We start from the raw sequence: 19927 nt of genomic DNA on the forward strand, positions 1-19927 counted from the left end.
CATTTTTTGGTGAATTTTTATTTGCAAATTGATTTTGCAAATCTAGAATAAAAAAGGTCATGTTACTGGAATTCACATGTCCTGCATCTCTTATTTATGCTCCCACTGCACACACACATGCCATCGCTAATGATCAGTAGGATCCCTAAGCATGGAAAAAGCATGGGCTTTTGGCTTTTGTGTTAGAATTTTTTTGGGGTGTGCGTGTTCCATAATTAGCCTAATGTTTTTGGTATTTAAAAATAATTATAAATCAAAATAATTGTAAATGCTAAAGTTGATTTAATCAAATTTTAAGAGATGGCCTGGGCCAATGAGATAGCACAGTTTGCTTTAACTAGTCTGAAAAAAAAATTGTACAAATTAGCTTTGGTATCTATTATGCTTTACGTGTTTGATGCAATTAGCTGTAGCTGCGGGAGACACCTGTACCTGGAACGAGCGTGTCAGCCAATCAGAATCCAAGTACAATTCCTCATGACGTAAGCACTGGCGGAGCGGAGAGCGGTGGGCGGGGCTTTCCAGATAGAGTTGTAGAACCTCCAGGTCGGTGAGTGATGAGATGTGGCAGACTCTTCACTGCTGAAAGTAAGTACAAATGTCATTGTTTGGGGATTAGTTTTTTTTAAGGACAGACAGACAGATATTGTTTCATCCTTTTGCACATAAAGGTAGTGGTACTGTTTGGTCATGACTGTAATAACGGTGTGCGCATCCTGTTTGTCCTCTACATATAAGTGATAATCATGTCTTATAAATGCACATTTGCACAATTAAATTCTTTTTGGATCGCATTGCTTAGCCTACAAGTTTAAGTTCAGGTCTTTGTTAGAGCCAGGAGAGGGAAAAAAATGTGAGTGCTGGATACAGCTGCTGTTAATATATCAGAGAGAGGCGATTTCCACCAGCTTTAACCGGGTATCCTGATCTAATGGCGCACCTGTTCTCAGCTTCCAGGAGCCAGTCTATATCCAGGCAGATATTTATATCATTATTTCATTATTTATATCATTACATTGCAACAAATGTACACTTTGTCTGTACACGTGTATTATGGGAAAACACAGACTAGATCTCTTTTTGATCCTGATTTTGTTGATATACAAATGAAAGAAATATTACACAGACAGTAAGGTGTTTCCATCTACACTTTTTTATGTGGTAATGCAAAAAAGGATTATATCTGTACTCTGTATGATATGAAATATCATTGTGTTTGCACATTAATAACTGCATGAGTCCAAACACAATGATATTTGTCTATCAACAAAATCAGGATCAAAAAGAGATCTAGTCTGTATTTTCCCATAATACACGTGTACAGACAAAGTGTACATATGTTGCAGTTGCCCTTATGTCACAGCCCCTCATTTTTTAATACTAGACACTAGAGGTGAACAGGATAGTTTATTATTTTTTTTAAACTATGAACACAATCAGTCTTTGCCAATTGATTATTCATATTGTTGCAGGTATTTATATTTGTATTGGAACATTCATTTGTGCAAAAAAAGGCTTGTGCAAACAAAGACAGACTACAGACTACAAACTCTTTCCAAAGTTTGTTGGAAATTAAGTTATTTATTGTTTATAAATTCTTTAAGAAAATTTCATGCACTGTTAAAAGTTTTTAGGCCATAAACCCAAAAATAATGTAATCAGGGATAGGAACGAACATGTAAAATGTCATGAATGCAGGTTATCTACAAACACAAATTCTTGGTTTTGAATATAAGGGGGAAAAACTGAATTTGAAGGAAAAATGATTTTAAAAATACAATGGGTTTAGTGTGTTTTCACTCTGGTTAGTGGGGTTTCTAAAAAAAAAAAAAATTGAGATTCAAAATTGAGATACTATATCAGGGATATACTGTTGTTAGGGATATGATATGATTTTGAACTGGGCAGGGCCTAGAGCCTTTTTCAAAGTTTTGTGAGTGGACAAAAACAGTGAAATAAATTTCACACATTTTTCTGCGGTGTTCCATTATTTGTATTACTGTTTTGAAAGAAAAGGCATGTTGTAGATGCGATTTATTTGAAAATTTGAAAAATGATTGGCATGACAAGACTAAGTAAAGTCTTAAGTATTTGTGACTTTCTTTTAATATTCATTTGATCTGTTAGTGCCTATTGATGCTGTAGATTATGGTTCAATTTATGTCTGTAACACCATTTTTTAAATCTGATATTCGTGTTTCATTATTGATGTTTCACTTAAATTCACTTAAAGAGCCAAATTCATTCATTTTTACATTAAATTAAAGAAAATGATGTAATGTAGTTACATAGTAGACACACTATATGGCCAAAGGTTTTGACACCTGACCAACATACCCATATGTGCTTGTTGAGCATCCCATTTCAGATTTAGCCCTCTTTTTGCTGTTATAATAAGCTCCACTCTTCTGAGAAGGCTTTCCACTAGATTTTGGATTGTGGCAGTGTTGATTTGCCAATACAGTCACAAGAGTGTCAGTGAGTTTGGGCACTGATATCAGGCCAAGGAGGCCTGGGGTGCAGTCAGCGTTCCAGTTCATCCCAAAGGTGTTCAGTGGTGTTGAGGTCAGGACTCTGTGCAGGCCACTCGAGTTCTTCCACTCCAACCTTGGCAAACCATGTCTTCATGGAGCTCGCTTTGTGCACGGGGCATTGTCATGCTGGAACAGGTTTTGGTGTCTTAGTTCTAGTAAAGGGAAATTGTAATGCTACATACAAGCATACAAAGACATTCTATACAATTGTGTGCTTCCAACTTTGTGGCAGCAGTTTGGGGAAGACCCACATATGGGAGTGATGGTAAGGTGTCAACAAACATTTTGACATATAGTGTACATGCATGAAATGTTACGCTTAACACCAGAGGTATACAGAACTTGATGGTTAAAAAAATTCTCATGCATTTCTTACTTTTGCTAACTATTTGATTTACTTGGATTGATTTACTAACTGTGGTGAAGAGGTCTACTTCAGCAAAAGTTACCAGTGCTTAATTAACAGACACTGTCAGGGCACATGAGCACTGTAAGAGTTGATTTCACACTGGGGATTTTACTGTGTAAATGTTATGTCTGTGTTCAAACCTGGGCCAATTACGCTTTATGCTTGTCAAGTGCAACATACTTGCAACACAGGTGGGTCATTTTAAACTATAGTGTGCAGCAGGTACCAAGTGCCAAGAATCACTTGTGTGTTGGGAGGTGGCATCTGTTGCATTAATATAGTAATTGCTGAACCACAACTGCAAGTTTAATAATATGTCTTATTTGGAAATAATTCAGCAAACATATTTCTAACCTATTTGGCTCAATGTGACCAAAAATACCCTGCTCATTTTGTGATTACATCATATCTATTTCATCTAGAGATTATTGACCTGTAGTTTAACAATATCACAAAAGTGTCTTTTGTGTGGATGTATTGATTTTTGATGTGAAATTGGTATCAATGTTGATATGAGTTAAACCTACTTCTTTAAGATGACTGATATGAAGTGAGAAGCATCTTGACCTTCTAAGCTTCAGACATATTGTTATTTTTATCTTCAGACAGCACGGCTCCATCAATGCTCTTTCCGGTTTGCTCTGTCTTGTTTTCTGAGTCAGCAAAATGAAACATTATTACGTATGGGTCATTTGTGTTTGTACCACTTGCATTCTTTGTGCCCACTCATTAAGATGGTTACAGTCCACAGTGTGGAACAGTTCGTAGAATAATAGACTGTGAGACAGTGGCTGATTTCAACAGCTACATTAGAGGTCAGAGCTGATTGCCTCTGCATTTTGTATGTTGAGTAACTCATGATTTTACTAATCACCATCATTGATCTCGGCATTAGTTTATGCCATCTTGCCCTTGAACTGCCCTCGAACTCAGTTTGTCCATTCTGCCCCGAGAGATGCTCTAATGTTGATATTCCACTGTTGTGGCATGCAGGAGACTTGTTAACCCAGAGCTGTCACTCTGTTGCACATTTTTTCCACTTCTGACATTTTGATTATTTGTTCAGAGCAAGTGAACATTTGAGTGTTCGCAGGAATGACATTATGGAAAGCTCTATGTCATGGCTATTATTTAAGGGAAAAAAAAAGCTTGAATCTATTCAAAATCTATAAACATTTATATATTGATCTCAGTAAATATTGATTTTTATTTGTAAGAAGAAATATTTCTGGCTTTTTTAAATTAATATTATAATGGCTGTAATATTTATTTATTCATCTTTACGCAATTATCTTTATTTATATAGTTTTTATTTATATATTCAATTTTTATTACCGTCTTCTAATTACCTCTTAATTTAATTAATTAGGCCACGGCCTCTGTTCTAATTTCTTTCATATTTCTATCAATTACATTTTCTGTTTAATCAGTAACCTGTAAAATATATTACAAAATGTCTATTCACACTTCTCAGTAATACCTCAAGCAAAAAAAAATTGTGCATGGAGTGGAAACTCATGTGCTGTAAGCAGTTGCCTGGCTACTCCAACGTAACTCATCCTTGAGCAAATGAACACTATGACCAAGTGTCTGCATGCAAGTATAAGAGTATAAATTATGTATTCCATGTTATACTCTGCAACTCACCTGCTGTGTTGACTGTAGTTCTGCAACTCACTACAGCCACAGATTGCCTAATTAGATTAACCAAGAGGCTTTCCTCGGTAATCATTTAGCGAGCCTCTTCCTTTGATGAACACTGTGCTGCTCAAGACGGCATGCTGAAGGTCAAATGATTTTCATTAAAGGAATGGAAAATATCTTGGGTGTATGCATGGTGTTTCACTCTTCTCATGTGAGGTGCTAATCACTCGGCTTTTAGAAACAAAGGCTTGTCTTCAGAGGTGTTAGGAGCTGCTCACGGCTTAGCTGCTATCTTTTCTTGTCGTTGCTTCAGGAATGGATTTGAAGCTGATATGTGAGTACAGAGTGGACCAAACATCATTTGTCTTTTAAGAGGCAAACTCCTGTTTGGTTACCTAGTACATGTCCAAAATAGTAGTTTCATTTGGTAAGTGATTGTGGATCATGTAGTCTTTTATTATGTTATGAATGCTGTGATGTAGGTGAAGCTATTCTGTAGCAGTAGTGCCCTTCTTAACCTCAGCACTCTATTATACGAGGAGTGTATCATAATCTTTTCTCCAGATCGTATTTTTTCACACATTACTTTACAACAACACATTGATGAAAGTGACTTTCATGTTGACTTTAGATATCATCAGTTTTTGCTTATTAGACCTTTCACATATTTTCTTGCACTTACTTTAAAGTTGAACTTTGCCTGTGAATCTATTTTGCATGTATTGCCTAAAGCTGATCATTTATAGAACAGAGTCCTGTTTTATGTAACAGAACTAAATTTATCCCTTCAGTCTTAAATGGTCTCGGCAGATCTTGCCTCTGAAGCACTGATGGAAAAGCAATCTGTCACTTCACACGCTTGTTCATGTCTCCCATGAAGATAGGTGACATACTGTTGGTATGATTCCCTCACTGATTAATCGTAGAGTCATCTGCTTTGGCATTTATGACAGAAGAACTGTGACCTGTCACTGGGTCTGAACAGTGCTCAAGGACGTTTACCAGCTGTCAGATTTCATTATTCGAGTTTTAGTGACTGTGTAGTAGAATTTAAAATGACACTGACTTAAGATCTTGCAGATCTTTTAGTTTAGATCTTTGTCAGATCTTAGCCAGGTCTCTGAAATAGTCCTGATTTTATCATAACTGTAAGACACCAATAATGATTCTTTTCCTCTCTTTCAGATGTAGCGCAGAGTGGATCTAAACAACCTATATCTAAAATGGCCTTTATTAATTCAAGATGAAAAAACAGAGTTGCATCAAATGGATGTAGCTGTTTACATGCTTCTAGTTTTGGGAACTTGTTTTCTGCTCCCCTGAGTCAGTAGTGGTTTATGGGAAATTCTGGGTTTTACCACTGAATACTTGGTGTGCTTCAGAGGAGACATGGCCCGAAATTCTCGCCGTGGTTCTAAGTACAAGGCAGATGCCAACCATGATGCTGATTTTGGCTGCACGCTCCAAGAGCTTCGGTCACTCATGGACCTCAGAGGCACTGAAGGATTACAAAGAATCCAGGAGTGGTATGGAGACGTCCAAGGACTCTGCTCCAGGTTAAAATCATCACCCACAGATGGTAACTATAAACTATTTTTGTATTCAGTTAATCAGGTGTGCTGAAGCATTGGTTACTATTGGTGCTTCACTACTTTTCAGTGCATCAGAAAGTTTTCTTCATTAGTGTCAATGCAGTAGGAGGTTTAGGTCACATGTCCCATGCTGATCTGATACTTGAGCAGCTGAGGGAGACCCTTTGTAGCTCTGCACTGTTTCTGTAAGGACTGTTTGTGGTGTAGAAGAACTTTGCAGCGGGCTTTCCTTCTTTAATCAAGATAATATTGAGAACTCACTTGTGGTTTTCTGCTTAGCACTGATTAAATTAGGAAGCAGTTAAACTTATTAAATGTTTTCTAACTCAGTAAGAGTCCTTGAGTTATTTTAAATTACTATATCTATTTGCTTTCACATACTTTGTGAAATCTGATTTAACTGCTGCCTATAAAGTAGCAGTTTGTAGCAATTTCTAAAATACTCCCTAAGATCTACTGATATCTGCCATTTACTATCCAAGGCAGTTATTTCAGGCCAAATTAACTCAGCAATTTCTATCCATGCTTAGTGATGTGTGGTGGTTAGCAATCGCTGCCATTCATGTTCAGGCACATGGAAGAACTGCTTGGCTCGAAAAATGTAACTTGTACTGGTGGCATTGCTGGATGAAAAGATACTTCTATAAATAAAATATAGTAGTCTTATAGGGTGGCTTGTAGAAACAATGAGTAAGACAAATGCAGAATATTTGGTTTAAATTTAGTTATGCACTCTCGCCTTTATAATCAGAGTACTAGAGCAGTTTGTTAATTCAGCTCCATGCGACACACTAATGTGGATGTTGTTGCTGTGACGTGAATTGTTAACCCAGATCTGTCACTATGTTGGAAATGTTGCTGCTGACATTTTGATGATTTGCTCAGGGCCAGTGAACATTTAGAGAAGTGTACACACAAAGCAAAACATGGATGACACAATCTTACTTTAAAGCTTAAATTGCTCGGTCACATTATTACCCTTTCACATATATAAAATTTATGAACTGAGTTTGAATGTTTAGATAGGAATCTACCCAAATATAACTCCAAACCTTTAAATTTATTAGAATGAAGGAATAATAATATATAATAATAAGTATGCTGCTTTGATATCTGCTTTATTTTTCAGATTTGTAGAAATTTAAATTGACTCCATGTTTAATATTATTCTTATTTTGCACATGATAATTGCCCTTTATTCTGGGTGAGCATTGTGACAGCAGACCTGCCTGACATTGGTGTTTATCCTGTGAGCTGTCACATTGTCCTGCTTTGTGCCATAGCATGCTGGTGACAGGTGGGAGCAGATCGATCTTCTGCATGTAATCCCACTCAGTGTAAATCACATAGCAAAATCCTCAGTGCTCCGTTTCTAACTAATCTCCCAGACCGCTACATGCTTCTCCTGTTTTGCTTTTGCCCTTGTCAGCATGTTATATTAAAGTACAGGGGAAGTACTGTACATAAATGGATTTATCAAATATTTGTTTAAATAGAATGAGTACTAGTTGCAGAAAAATGAGATGATCTTCTGGGTCTTGTTTACTTGGAAATGATCTTATTGACCGTCACACCCTGTAGGCTTTGCTGTTTAGCCAAGAATCATGTTTTTGCGTTGGACCTATATTTAAGCTAATTCCTCTGCCAAGTCTTGCAGTTTCAGGGCCTGGGATTGTCAATGCATGTGACTGAAACTAGTCAGTTTTCAAAATTTGTACAGCTCTCATATTAGTGCATTTAAAATTCAATCAATAAAATTCAGTGCCTGATCTTTTTTGTGAGCTTTCTGTTTGCCTTGGGGTGAAATACAGCTGAAAATGATACTGATCATCTTGCACATAAAGTTTTTGCACTGTAATAAACCAATGTGTTTCTTGTTGTATTATATTAAATTCTATTACAAAAATAGATTGTGAAAGTTTTTGGTTGATTTAAATGACATTTCTTTCTTCTCATTTTTAGGGCTAAGCCTAAATGCTGATGACCTTGCAAGAAGAAAAGAAGAATTTGGAAAAAATTTCATACCGCCGAAAAAGCCAAAAACATTCCTCCAGTTAGTGTGGGAAGCACTGCAAGATGTGACACTAATTATTCTGGAAGTTGCAGCCATGATATCCTTAGGCCTTTCCTTCTATAGACCTCCAAATGCTGAAAGAGAAAGTGAGTGCATTAGGCATTTTAAGCACATCAGAACTATATCACTGCATTAATTACCAGCACATAATAGAAGAACATAAGGTTTTAAAGGTTTGACATTTAAAGGTTTAGCTTTTGGCCTATCAGTGTTATTCTATTGTTATTCTGCTCTAAAGATATTACCTCACATTATATTCACATTCTGCTAGTCTTGTCTTTCAGACAATACAAATATATTTTTTTAAGAGTATAATGATTTTTAAAACAGTCCGTATCTGAATCAAGTGTATTGTTTCAGTTATAGCCCAGTCTATTTACATTTTAGACACTCATGAAAACCTGTGAATTTTCATGTGTTGTTGTATAGAAGTGCATTGTGATGTTACTCATTAAATAGAAATTTGCATGCTTTGCAGCTGTGCTCTGGACTGACTGTGTTTTCTCTGTTAGACTGTGGAAGAGCTGCAGGAGGAGTGGAGGATGACAGCGAAGCAGAGACAGGATGGATAGAGGGTGCTGCCATCCTTTTATCTGTCATCTGCGTGGTGCTCGTCACTGCCTTTAATGACTGGAGCAAAGAAAAGCAGTTTCGTGGCTTGCAGAATCGCATTGAACAGGAGCAAAAGTTCACAGTGGTACGAGGAGGCCAAGTCATTCAGATTCCTGTGGTTGAGATTGTCGTTGGAGACATCGCTCAAGTAAAATATGGTAAAATGCCTCTCCTTCAGTATTGCACCTCAGTGACGTTTTCTTTATGTTACAAAGTGACAGCAAGTGAAAAAAGCGTTTTTGTTATTTATTCATCAAAGCAAGCCCAGTTTGTCTTGCCTCTCTTGCCCCTCCTTCTGTTTTGGCTGATTGAAAGCTTTTATTTTGGTTTGTTAAGTAAAGCTTCTGTATGTTTTGTCTGAGGCCTGACCATCTGGCCTGTGCTGTGTGCCTTCAGGTGACCTCCTTCCCGCTGATGGCGTTCTAATCCAAGGAAATGATCTTAAAATTGACGAGAGCTCTCTCACAGGAGAGTCGGACCATGTCAGAAAGGCACTGGACAAAGATCCCATGCTACTCTCAGGTTTTTCATCCTTAGAATTTAGCCATTTTCTTTCTTCTAATTGATCAGAAACATTTACTTAATTACAAAATGTAAGAAATGAAAGAAGGGCATTTCCAGTAATACAACTGGAAAGACAATAATACTTTTTAAATAGTACATACCTGAATAAATGTCCGATTCACAACAGGTGTACATGAATATCAGAATATATGTGGATGTTATTTGGCTCATTATCTGATAACTTGGAAGAAAATGTTCCAAACCATTAAATACATGTTATCTTTAATTTTTTTGTAACTGCTGTCTTATTGCTTCAGGTACTCATGTTATGGAGGGATCAGGAAGGATGTTGGTCACCGCAGTGGGCTTGAATTCTCAGACTGGTATCATCTTCACCCTCCTCGGTGCAGGAGATGATGAAGGAGAGGATGAAAAAGAAGAAAAGGAGAGGAAGCAAAAGAAGAAGGAAGAAAAGAAGAAAGAAAAAGAAAGGCAAAAGAAGGAGAGAAAAGAAAAAAAGGACAAAAAAAGTAAGACTTTGGACATAAGCTTGCACCTTCACATTCTTCAGTACATTTATTAAGTAGGCTGCTAGGATATTGGACTTGAAATGTTCCAAGCATGTTCTATTCACACATGCTAGTGTGAATAGACATTGTCCTGTGTACTCAGTTAAACAGTTTATTTAGTTCATCATAACCATCAATAAATACACTATATGGCCAAAAGTTTGTGGACATCTGACCACCCGTATGTGGTTACTGAACATCCCATTCCAGATTTAGTCCCTTCTTTGCTGTTATAATAACCTCCACTCATGGAAAGGCTTTCCAGTATACTTTGGAGCATGGCTGTGGAGATTTGTGCCCATTCAGCAACAAGAGCATTAGTGAGGTCGGGCAGTGATGTTGGACGAGAAGGTCTTGTGTGCAGTCAGTGTTCCAATTCATCCCAAAGGTGTTCAGTGGGGTTGAGGTCAGGGTTCTGTGCAGGCCACTCAATTTCTCCAACCACTCCAACCTTGGCAAACCATGACTTCATGGACCTCACTTTGTGCACAAGGGCATTGTCATGCTGAAACGGGTTTGGACTAGACCCCTCGGTTCCAGTGACAGGAAATTGTAATGCTGCAGCATACAAAGACATCCCATACAATTGTGTGCTTCAAACTTTGTGGCAACAGTTTGGGGAAGACCCACATATGGGTGTGATGTTCAGGTGTCCACAAGCCTTTGGTGGTCTAGTGTAACTCACGCACAGTGGTCTTCCAAATGTTTCTGTGTGATCCTTAATGAGAGCTTTCAGCAACAACAATAGTCACACAAGATGATCTGACTTGCTCCAACAGAGGGAACAGTTCTTCCCTGTATGTGTCCGCAAATGCCACCATGCAGCTTCTGTCTGCTTGCTGTCATTGAGTGTTTCTGACGTTCTAAGAAATGAGGGTTAAATGTGTGGCCTAATTTCACAAGCAATAATGCATAACTATGATCCCACACAATGCAGAAAACCAATACAAATCACTGAACAAAATCTAGTCTTGTGTTTAATATCTCACGTGAATGTGCCTTTTTACAACAGACAAACAGCAAGATTTATCGGACAAATACAAGGGTAAGTACTTTACATCTTTACAAAACATCTGATTTTGTTATGTTAGTCCAACTGGAGGCAGTTCTACTGTATCTGCAAGCTTACACCTGAGGGCCGATTGCTAAAACTGATAGCTATCCTTTATAATCTTGGCTGCATGGTTCACTGTGCTGAACTGTTTGTGTGTGTCCCAGCCATATGGTGCTCCAATGACCTAAGGGCCACATGTAATTTACCTTTTTATAGTGGTAGTAACAAGGAGCTTACTGAGGCCTCTGATGCTACAACACTGATTTTTCACCCTACTCACCCTGCCTGTAGCAGTACACACACATATGTATATATACACACACACATGTGTATATATATACACACACACACACACACACACACACAGTATATTACAAAATATGTATTGATCTTGTTTTCATTTTGTATTGTAATTGACTGTATGCAAGGACTGCATAGCTGGTAAGGTGTGTATTTGCCAAATGTGGTTTCATGTACTTAGAACTACTTAATTTAAAATGGTAGTATATGAACTGTCTTCATATACCATGGCCAGGTTAGAGTAATCCCTCGCCCAGGATTAAAGAGTATTGGCACATGACACCACAGAAAGCCTCACAAAGTCATGCTGCACATATCTGATGGAACAAAAGTACTGATTTTCATGTGCTTAATGTATAAGGGCTATTAAATATTATATACAATACAAAATACATTTGCTTTAGAAATTTAGTAAAAATATACATAAATATATCATGTTACAGATATGAGCTTGATAGAAAGAAATAAACCTGCTGAAGGTGAAATAAATGACACATGAGCTGACTTCAATTATACGCAGTATGTAGCACTAGGTGGGACCAAGGCAAAGATGGCATCCCCTCAGGCAACTTTGACTGTCAAAAATAATCCTAACCGTTTTTGACAAGTTGTGTGTTTGACTCACTTAGTACATGTACTGATGTCATCACTGCTGCTGGTATTGGCTATGCAGATAAAGATGGAGTAGGTGCTGAAGGCCAGCTTCTCAGCAGTGAGGATGGAACAGTGATTGAGGAGAAAAAGAAATCCAATCTGCCAAAGAAAGAAAAATCTGTACTTCAAGGGAAGCTCACCAAACTAGCTGTGCAAATTGGAAAAGCAGGTTAGAAATGTTAAGTGGTGTTTTAATATTTGAGTTATATTTTTATTTATTTATTTGTATCTGCTTATATTGTAAGATCATTGTATTTTACCTGAAGAATTATTTTTTTCACATTAGCTTTTGAATAGCTGCATGTATATCAGAAAACTTACATTTGTGTTTTACTCATCAGGCCTTTTCATGTCAGCCATCACAGTCATTATTTTGGTGGTGCTCTTTTTGGTGGACACTTTCTGCATCCAAGGGCTTCCATGGATTAAAGACTGCACCCCTGTCTATATCCAGTTCTTTGTCAAGTTCTTCATCATTGGAGTCACTGTGTTGGTTGTTGCTGTGCCTGAGGGACTTCCTCTCGCTGTCACCATCTCATTAGCATACTCTGTCAAAGTACGAGTCCAAGAGCATGAACTTAGACTTTGTCCATGCAATGTGTAGAAAGTGTTGACAATATATCTAGAGAGCAGATACACTCTAGATATGGTCAAAGGTTTGTGGACACATTACCATAACACTCATATGTGTTTTTTGAACATCCCTTTCCAGATGTAGTTCCCCCTTTGCTGTTATAATGACTTCCACTCCAATAGGAAGGCTTTCCACTAGAATTTGGAGCATGGCTGTAGGGATTTGCCCATTCAGCCACAAGAGCATTAGTGAGGTCACACTAGAGCATTAGTGAGGCCTGGGGCACAGCTGGCATTCCAATTCATCCCAAAGGTGTTCAGTGGGCTTGAGGGAAGGAAAACTATAATGCTACAGTAATGCTACAGCAAACATATACATCCTATACAATTGTGTACATCTGTGGCAACAGTTTGGGGAAGGCCCACATATGGATGTGATGGTCAGGTGTCCACAAACCTTTGGCCATATAGTGTAGCTCTATAAATGGCATTATGCATTTACTTGTATTAGATCACAAATAAATTATTATTTTTGAATGCCAACTTGAAATGATTATACATCTTCATTTGGTTATGGTGCTCTGCAACTGTTCTCTTGGTCTTTCAGAAAATGATGAAAGATAACAACTTGGTCAGACACTTGGATGCATGTGAGACGATGGGCAATGCCACTGCCATCTGCTCAGATAAGACGGGCACATTAACCATGAACAGAATGACTGTGGTGCAGGTTTATGTGGGAGACAGACACTACAGGAGGGTGCCTGAACCTGATCTCATTCAAAGCAAGATCTTGGATCTGCTCATCATTGGCATTAGTGTTAACTGTGCATATACTACTAAGATCATGGTGAGAAATCATGGCTAGTACAGTATGCATGCTTGTGCCTGCATCTGTGAGCTTTTTCAGCTTAGTTTCCAGCAAATTTGTTATCTTGAAATCTATTAATTTTGAACCTAAAAAGTTGATCACTGTGTTTTGTTGTTGTTCCATTTGTTTTATTTCCATTCTACTAAATACTATTGAATGAAATATACACAATAGATTGTAGATTTCACAATACAATAGATTTTAACTAAAATGTTACCTGGGATACTGTATAAATTTCTGCTTCTGTTTGTGTGGGTGTATTTGTAGCCACCTGAGAAGGAAGGTGGACTACCTCGTCAGGTGGGGAACAAAACTGAATGTGCCTTGCTGGGGTTTACGCTTGACTTGGGCAGAGACTACCAAGTCATCCGCAAAGAATATCCAGAAGAGAGGCTTTTCAAAGTATACACCTTCAACTCTGTGAGAAAATCCATGAGCACAGTGCTGAAAAATTTTGATGGAAGTTATCGGATGTTCAGCAAAGGAGCCTCTGAAATTCTGCTGAAGAAGTAGGTTTGCACTTGAGATATTGTGATCTCAAAACAAGTGTAAATGTGGTACCAGCACTATGGATGAATTCAACTGAAGATTGATATACTTGGTGTTGCAGCTTATACAACTTCTTGGTGTGATAGCATCTGCAGAGGTCTAGGCCTTCCATATTATTATATTACTCAGTTTTCATACAATGACTTTATATACTGTAAAACAAGAAATCTACACCAGTTTTGAGCTGTTAGTAAAAGGTACACAAACCAATATATACGCACCTCACCTAGCATTTGCTCTGTGTTTGCAGGTGTTGTAAAATCTTAACAGCTAGCGGTGATTCCAAGGTCTTCAAGCCCAGAGATCGAGATGACCTGCTGAATAATGTGATTGAGCCCATGGCTTTAGAGGGTTTGAGGACAATCTGCCTAGCCTACAGGGACTTTTCCGCCTCAGAGGGGGAACCAGACTGGGACAATGAAGCTGACGTCCTCACAGGCCTCACCTGCATCTGTGTTGTGGGAATTGAAGATCCTGTACGGCCAGAGGTAAGCGCTCACCTGAGTCTCATTTTACAGGTTTTGTGGCTAACTTCCGCAGATACATATTCATACAATTTCAAATAGACCTGATTGACTGATGAAAATGATCTTATTTCAGACACTGAAAATAACAGGCCATCTTACCCACAAGACTCCTCATAAGTATGTATATGTTTTTAGTTTCTAACCTATGTGTGCTTTGACTGACTCAGGTCCCTGATGCCATTAAGAAATGTCAGCGGGCAGGAATCACGGTACGTATGGTCACAGGGGACAACATTAACACTGCCCGCGCTATTGCCAATAAGTGTGGTATCCTCCATCCTGGAGATGATTTCCTGTGCCTTGAGGGCAAAGAATTCAACAGGCGAATACGCAATGAACTAGGAGAGGCAAGTTACCAACAATGTACATACATCTATAATCAAGATATTTTAAAGGACTTTAAAGGACTTTTTTTTTTTTTTTTTTTAAGAGTATGTCACATTGTTATATTTTATGAATTTTAAAATATTATTATAAAATAAGATGCTGCTGCTTTACTCAGAACTTCATTTGGATATTTATCCCATAAACTCTGACAAATGTGAAACAAGCAATGCAGACCAAAAAGACTGTATCTAAAAATAAAAAAAGTATGGCTTTCATGTTTTTATTGTCATTATGTGTCCTCATTTCAGATTGAACAAGAGCGTATTGACAAGATTTGGCCTAAACTGCGTGTGCTGGCAAGATCCTCTCCAACCGATAAGCATACATTAGTAAAAGGTAAGATTTTGGAACTAGCAATGGTTTGATATTGCAAGTTGTATCCCATTTATAGATATAGATACTCAATCCAGCAATGCAACTCTTGTGTAATTTTATCATCGCAGGTATAATTGATAGCACTGCGGTAGAGCAAAGACAAGTAGTAGCTGTAACAGGAGATGGAACAAATGATGGCCCTGCCTTGAAGAAAGCTGATGTTGGCTTTGCCATGGTATGTATTTTAAAATGCTAAACAGGAAAAATAAAAAAGGGAAAAAATAAAAAGAGAGAGAGAAAAAATAGGAATGAATAGAAGGTGAATTAATGGAATATAATGATAAATTGAATGGGAATAATAAAAAAAAAAAACCACTACAAAATCTGTGATAGATGTTGAGACACAGTGAAAACTCATTTTATTTGTCATGTTGATTTGTCATGATTCTTTAGGGCATTGCTGGAACAGATGTGGCCAAAGAGGCCTCAGACATTATCTTGACAGATGACAACTTCACCAGCATAGTGAAAGCTGTTATGTGGGGGCGAAACGTCTATGACAGCATCTCAAAATTCCTGCAATTTCAACTGACAGTCAATGTAGTGGCTGTAGTGGTGGCATTCACTGGCGCCTGTATCACACAGGTCGGTGTTTCCTCAAAATAGTCCTACTGGAGGTAGTATTTTTATGTAGATGGCAGAGTTTACAAAGTTCCCCCTGCCCCCACAGGACTCTCCACTAAAGGCAGTCCAGATGTTGTGGGTAAATCTAATCATGGACACATTTGCATCACTGGCTCTGGCCACCGAGCCACCCACTGAGGCTTTACTGCTGAGGAAACCCTACGGTCGCAACAAGCCCCTCATCTCCAGAACCATGATGAAAAACATTCTGGGTCATGCTGTATACCAACTCACTATCATCTTTACTCTGTTGTTTGCTGGTGAGAAGTGCATTTTGGGTTAGTCTGTTAGTAGCCATTCTACTGATATGAAACGTGTATATTAATAAGCAAGAGTAAACTGAAACTCCCTGTGCAAAACTGCAACATGAAGTAAAATGAAGACCAAAAAATGGAATCTTCCTTTTGATTACTGTAGATAATCTTTTGGTTTATGATTTATCCCCTAACAGGTGAGAAGATCTTTGATATTGACAGTGGCAGGAATGCTCCTTTACATGCCCCTCCTTCAGAACACTACACAATTGTCTTCAACACCTTTGTCATGATGCAACTCTTCAATGAGTTCAATGCTCGCAAGATCCATGGCGAGAGGAATGTGTTTGATGGCATCTTCAACAACCTGATCTTCTGTTCCATTGTTTTTGGCACATTTGTTATCCAGGTAAAGTAAGACAGCAGTATTGTAGTAATATAATTTAGTTAGACTGAGGGTAGGGAATAGGGTTGCTTTTCCTTCTCATTTTTTTTCCCGTTTCACAAATAAATTAGGTTATAACCATAATTCATTCTAGAATTAATAACAATTTATAAACCTGCCTTAATTTTTTTTTGACACTAGTGCTCTCTTTTGCAGATTGTAATTGTGCAATTTGGTGGAAAGCCCTTCAGCTGTGTGGGACTTAGTATTGAACAGTGGCTTTGGTGTGTCTTTCTTGGCTTTGGATGCCTTATCTGGGGCCAGGTGAGCTTAAAGACACCTTGTCTTTGTCTCTTTGTTTCTTTTGGGGTTTTTATGGTCCTCATTCTTTGCAATACCAATCCACAGCTGATAACCACCATTCCCACAAGTCGGCTGAAGTTCCTGAAGACTGCTGGGCATGGTACCCAGAAGGAAGAGATCCCAGAGGAGGAACTGGAGGAGATGGAGGCCCTGGATGAGATCGACCATGCTGAGATGGAATTGAGGAGAGGGCAGGTCCTCTGGTGCAGGGGCCTCAACAGAATCCAGACTCAAGTAAGTGACAGCTGTGCCATCCTAAAAGATAACACAGTGACATACAACTTGTTTTTCTTTCCCAATGTAGACAAAATATTTCAGTAGTAGGTAGTCCATAGTTAATTCACATTTTGCTTTATTTTTTTCTTATATTTTTACTTCTTATTGTTTTTAAACAGATCCGTGTGGTGAATGCTTTCCGGGAAGCCTTGTCCCCTTATGAAGGCTTGGAGACTCCAGAATCGCGAAGCTCCATCCACAACTTCATGAGTCACCCAGAGTTCCGCATCGAAGACTCCGATCTGGCCATCCCTCTAATTGATGAAACAGAGTCTGAGGAAGACGGACCAACAAAACGCGGTTTTGTACAGTCAGCCATTCCTTCTCGCATATCTTCACCTAATCAGAACAATAATTCTGCCAACAGCAGAACATTTCATCACTACAAGGACTTTAAAAAGACTGCAACCCCTCAAACTCCTGGTAGTCCGATGCACAGCCTGGAGACATCGTTGTGATTTCACTCCTGCTAGAAACCCTGTTAAGATCACATCTATACCAACCCTGCTATTACCATGTCAATAAAGAACACAACCAGGAGGTCAAGTGACTGTGATTTCTTCGAGTAATCACTCATTCCTGGATCAAAATCCCTTTGTTGTTACTAGAAAATTTCATTTAACCAATCACTGCCTGATGTAATCAGGGTGTGTGCCTTTTACTCCTCACCTGAACATTTTCCTCAGATATATTGCAGCTCTGCATTTCAGTTCTTAACAATGTACATGAATCCATAATGAAGCCTGAAGCTGCACCACTTTCATTATATATTGTTTTGGTAGATATGTAGCCTGCTTAACTAAGTAGTCCTGAGCTTAGCTGAACTAACATTTAACAAACTACTGAATGCTTATTAAGGTTTCAGTGAATATCGTCAATGTTTTTAAGTATTTTTTTAACAGATAAACAATTTCGACTACATGTGTTCACTGCAGAGCTAGACAGTAACTGTCTTGTCTGTAAACTGACCAATGTGTCTGGATGGCATTTTCAAGGGAATAAAGAATTAGGGGTGGGTGTGAGTTTAATGTGATTGGGTAAAAGACATTTTCTAAAAACAACAAGGTGATGTTGGTCAACAACATATTTGAAGAAATCAAGTTCACAGAGGAGGCAACTGGGTGTTCTTGTAGTGAAATGGAGCATTTACTGTCTGTGGGTGTACTTGGTCTGAGAATGTAGTTAATCATTTGATTGGTTTTTAAGTATATTCATCCCCTGGATTTATGAAAATAAAAGGTTTATTGTTTACACATTTTCCTTCAGACAGTTATATAGTGATTGACATTTGACCGAAATTGCTCACTTCCCCCTGTGTTTTTTATGAAAAACTTTGATATGAATTTGATGTTTATATTATAGTTAAAATGGTCTGTTTACATGCATTTGGAGAATCTCAGCTTGCATGAAATTGGGATACGTATAAGGTTTATACATAGTTGCTGCTGTATCTGTATGTGAGCTTTTTAAGGAGTATACCAATTTATAGAACTATTTTAAGCCTTCAGCATTTTGGTCTAGTTTAGTGGAGTCTGGAATAAATGAGAGGAAAGAATTATCACACAGTATGCAATTCAAGTACAAAAAATTTTTTAAAATTAATAATAAAAAAACTTTGTACTATAGGCTAATAATTAACTGTTATATTCAATTGATTGAAAGTGTTTAACATCTAACACTTTACCACCTGCCTTTTTGATCACTGCATTGATCTTTGTCTCAGGCTTAAGTTCAGCAGTCCCTGGTTATTTTATTGCAAACAGTAAACACATATTTGGCGTAACAATGCTAAATCACAGCAGCTGCGCTACATACGAGCTTAATGTAAGGGTTTTAAATTTAGGAACTTCAAGCAAAAGTTTATGAAATTTTATAATTTCTTTTCATTGATACTCTCAGATATTGTGTACTTCTGAAAAATGAGCACACGTTGTATAGTTTTACCAAATTATCTCACAGGCCCTTCGGGAATATAACAAATTGATGATCTGTGTATTTCTTTAGCAAAAGTACAGAAGTTTTTCACATCATGACCTGATAATCTTGGCTTCTGTTGAGAATTGTAAAAGGCAATAGGTTATGTTCTGTTGTGCTGCACATAACATTAGAAAAGGCTCTTTGATACTATTTGTTTCACTGTAGTTTCATTCCTATTTTGGGAATTAATGCTGGTCCATCTGTTTATGGATTTTTTTTCTATTGTAATATTTGTCAGTTACTTACTGTCTAATCATGAGCAGTGTAAACCGTGACTGTGGTTCAATGTACATTTTGTAAGTGTCAGTAATGTGTGTCTTTGGCAATAAAAAAATGTGTATTTAGTTAAAAAGTCAACAACTGATACAATATTGCAACACCGGTGTTAATTAATTGTTAAGCATTGCTGATCGTTTATTAGCAATATTAGCTCAAGCACTAGCAGTTACAAGGGGTCTCGGTCTCTTCTTCGGAAGACAATTCGATACACACCTTGATAGGTTATCAGGCTGATGTTTTAAAAGATATATTTTGTGCAGCTGTTTAATACATTACTTAGAGCTGTTTTTATGAAATGTGATGTTATGCAGTGTGAATTTAACTGAAAAAAGGGTATGCTTTAAATGGCCAGGCCTCATTCGGTGTGACTGACAGGTACAGAGGAGCATGGAAGGGCGTAGAGAGAAGTACACCCTGTTTAGTGTTTTCTCTGCTCCCACTTCACCTGGTTCAGCTAATTGGCTAATTACCAGCCCTCTGAGTTGATTAGAGCAGGGAAAGATTAAAATATTCAGGACAGGGGGTATTCTAGGACCAGAGC

General features: G+C 37.9%; 1 protein-coding gene across 3 annotated transcripts; it reads left to right on the forward strand.

The window, feature by feature from the left end:
* Window positions 1-446: 446 nt before the first annotated feature.
* LOC113529376 (plasma membrane calcium-transporting ATPase 1-like) lies at window positions 447-18507 on the forward strand. Of its 3 annotated transcripts, none has more exons than XM_034305912.2 (21): window positions 447-588; window positions 5773-6166; window positions 8142-8339; window positions 8766-9023; window positions 9262-9387; window positions 9687-9899; window positions 10951-10983; window positions 11966-12115; window positions 12288-12502; window positions 13127-13369; window positions 13658-13899; window positions 14190-14427; window positions 14634-14813; window positions 15102-15189; window positions 15297-15403; window positions 15622-15813; window positions 15899-16112; window positions 16304-16515; window positions 16708-16815; window positions 16900-17088; window positions 17250-18507. In XM_034305912.2, the coding sequence occupies exons 2-21, from the start codon at window positions 5977-5979 to the stop codon at window positions 17586-17588; spliced, it is 3735 nt and encodes a 1244-aa protein (XP_034161803.2). In that variant the 5' UTR covers window positions 447-588; window positions 5773-5976; the 3' UTR covers window positions 17589-18507. The 3 variants fall into 3 exon arrangements, with proteins under 3 accessions (XP_034161803.2, XP_034161804.2, XP_053091575.1); XM_034305913.2 differs by lacking the exon at window positions 447-588 and adding an exon at window positions 617-671; XM_053235600.1 differs by lacking the exon at window positions 447-588 and adding an exon at window positions 4732-4921.
* The last annotated feature ends 1420 nt before the right edge of the window (window positions 18508-19927 follow it).

The sequence above is a fragment of the Pangasianodon hypophthalmus genome, chromosome 7 (genome assembly GCF_027358585.1).
Source record: "Pangasianodon hypophthalmus isolate fPanHyp1 chromosome 7, fPanHyp1.pri, whole genome shotgun sequence".
Lineage (NCBI taxonomy): Eukaryota > Metazoa > Chordata > Actinopteri > Siluriformes > Pangasiidae > Pangasianodon > Pangasianodon hypophthalmus.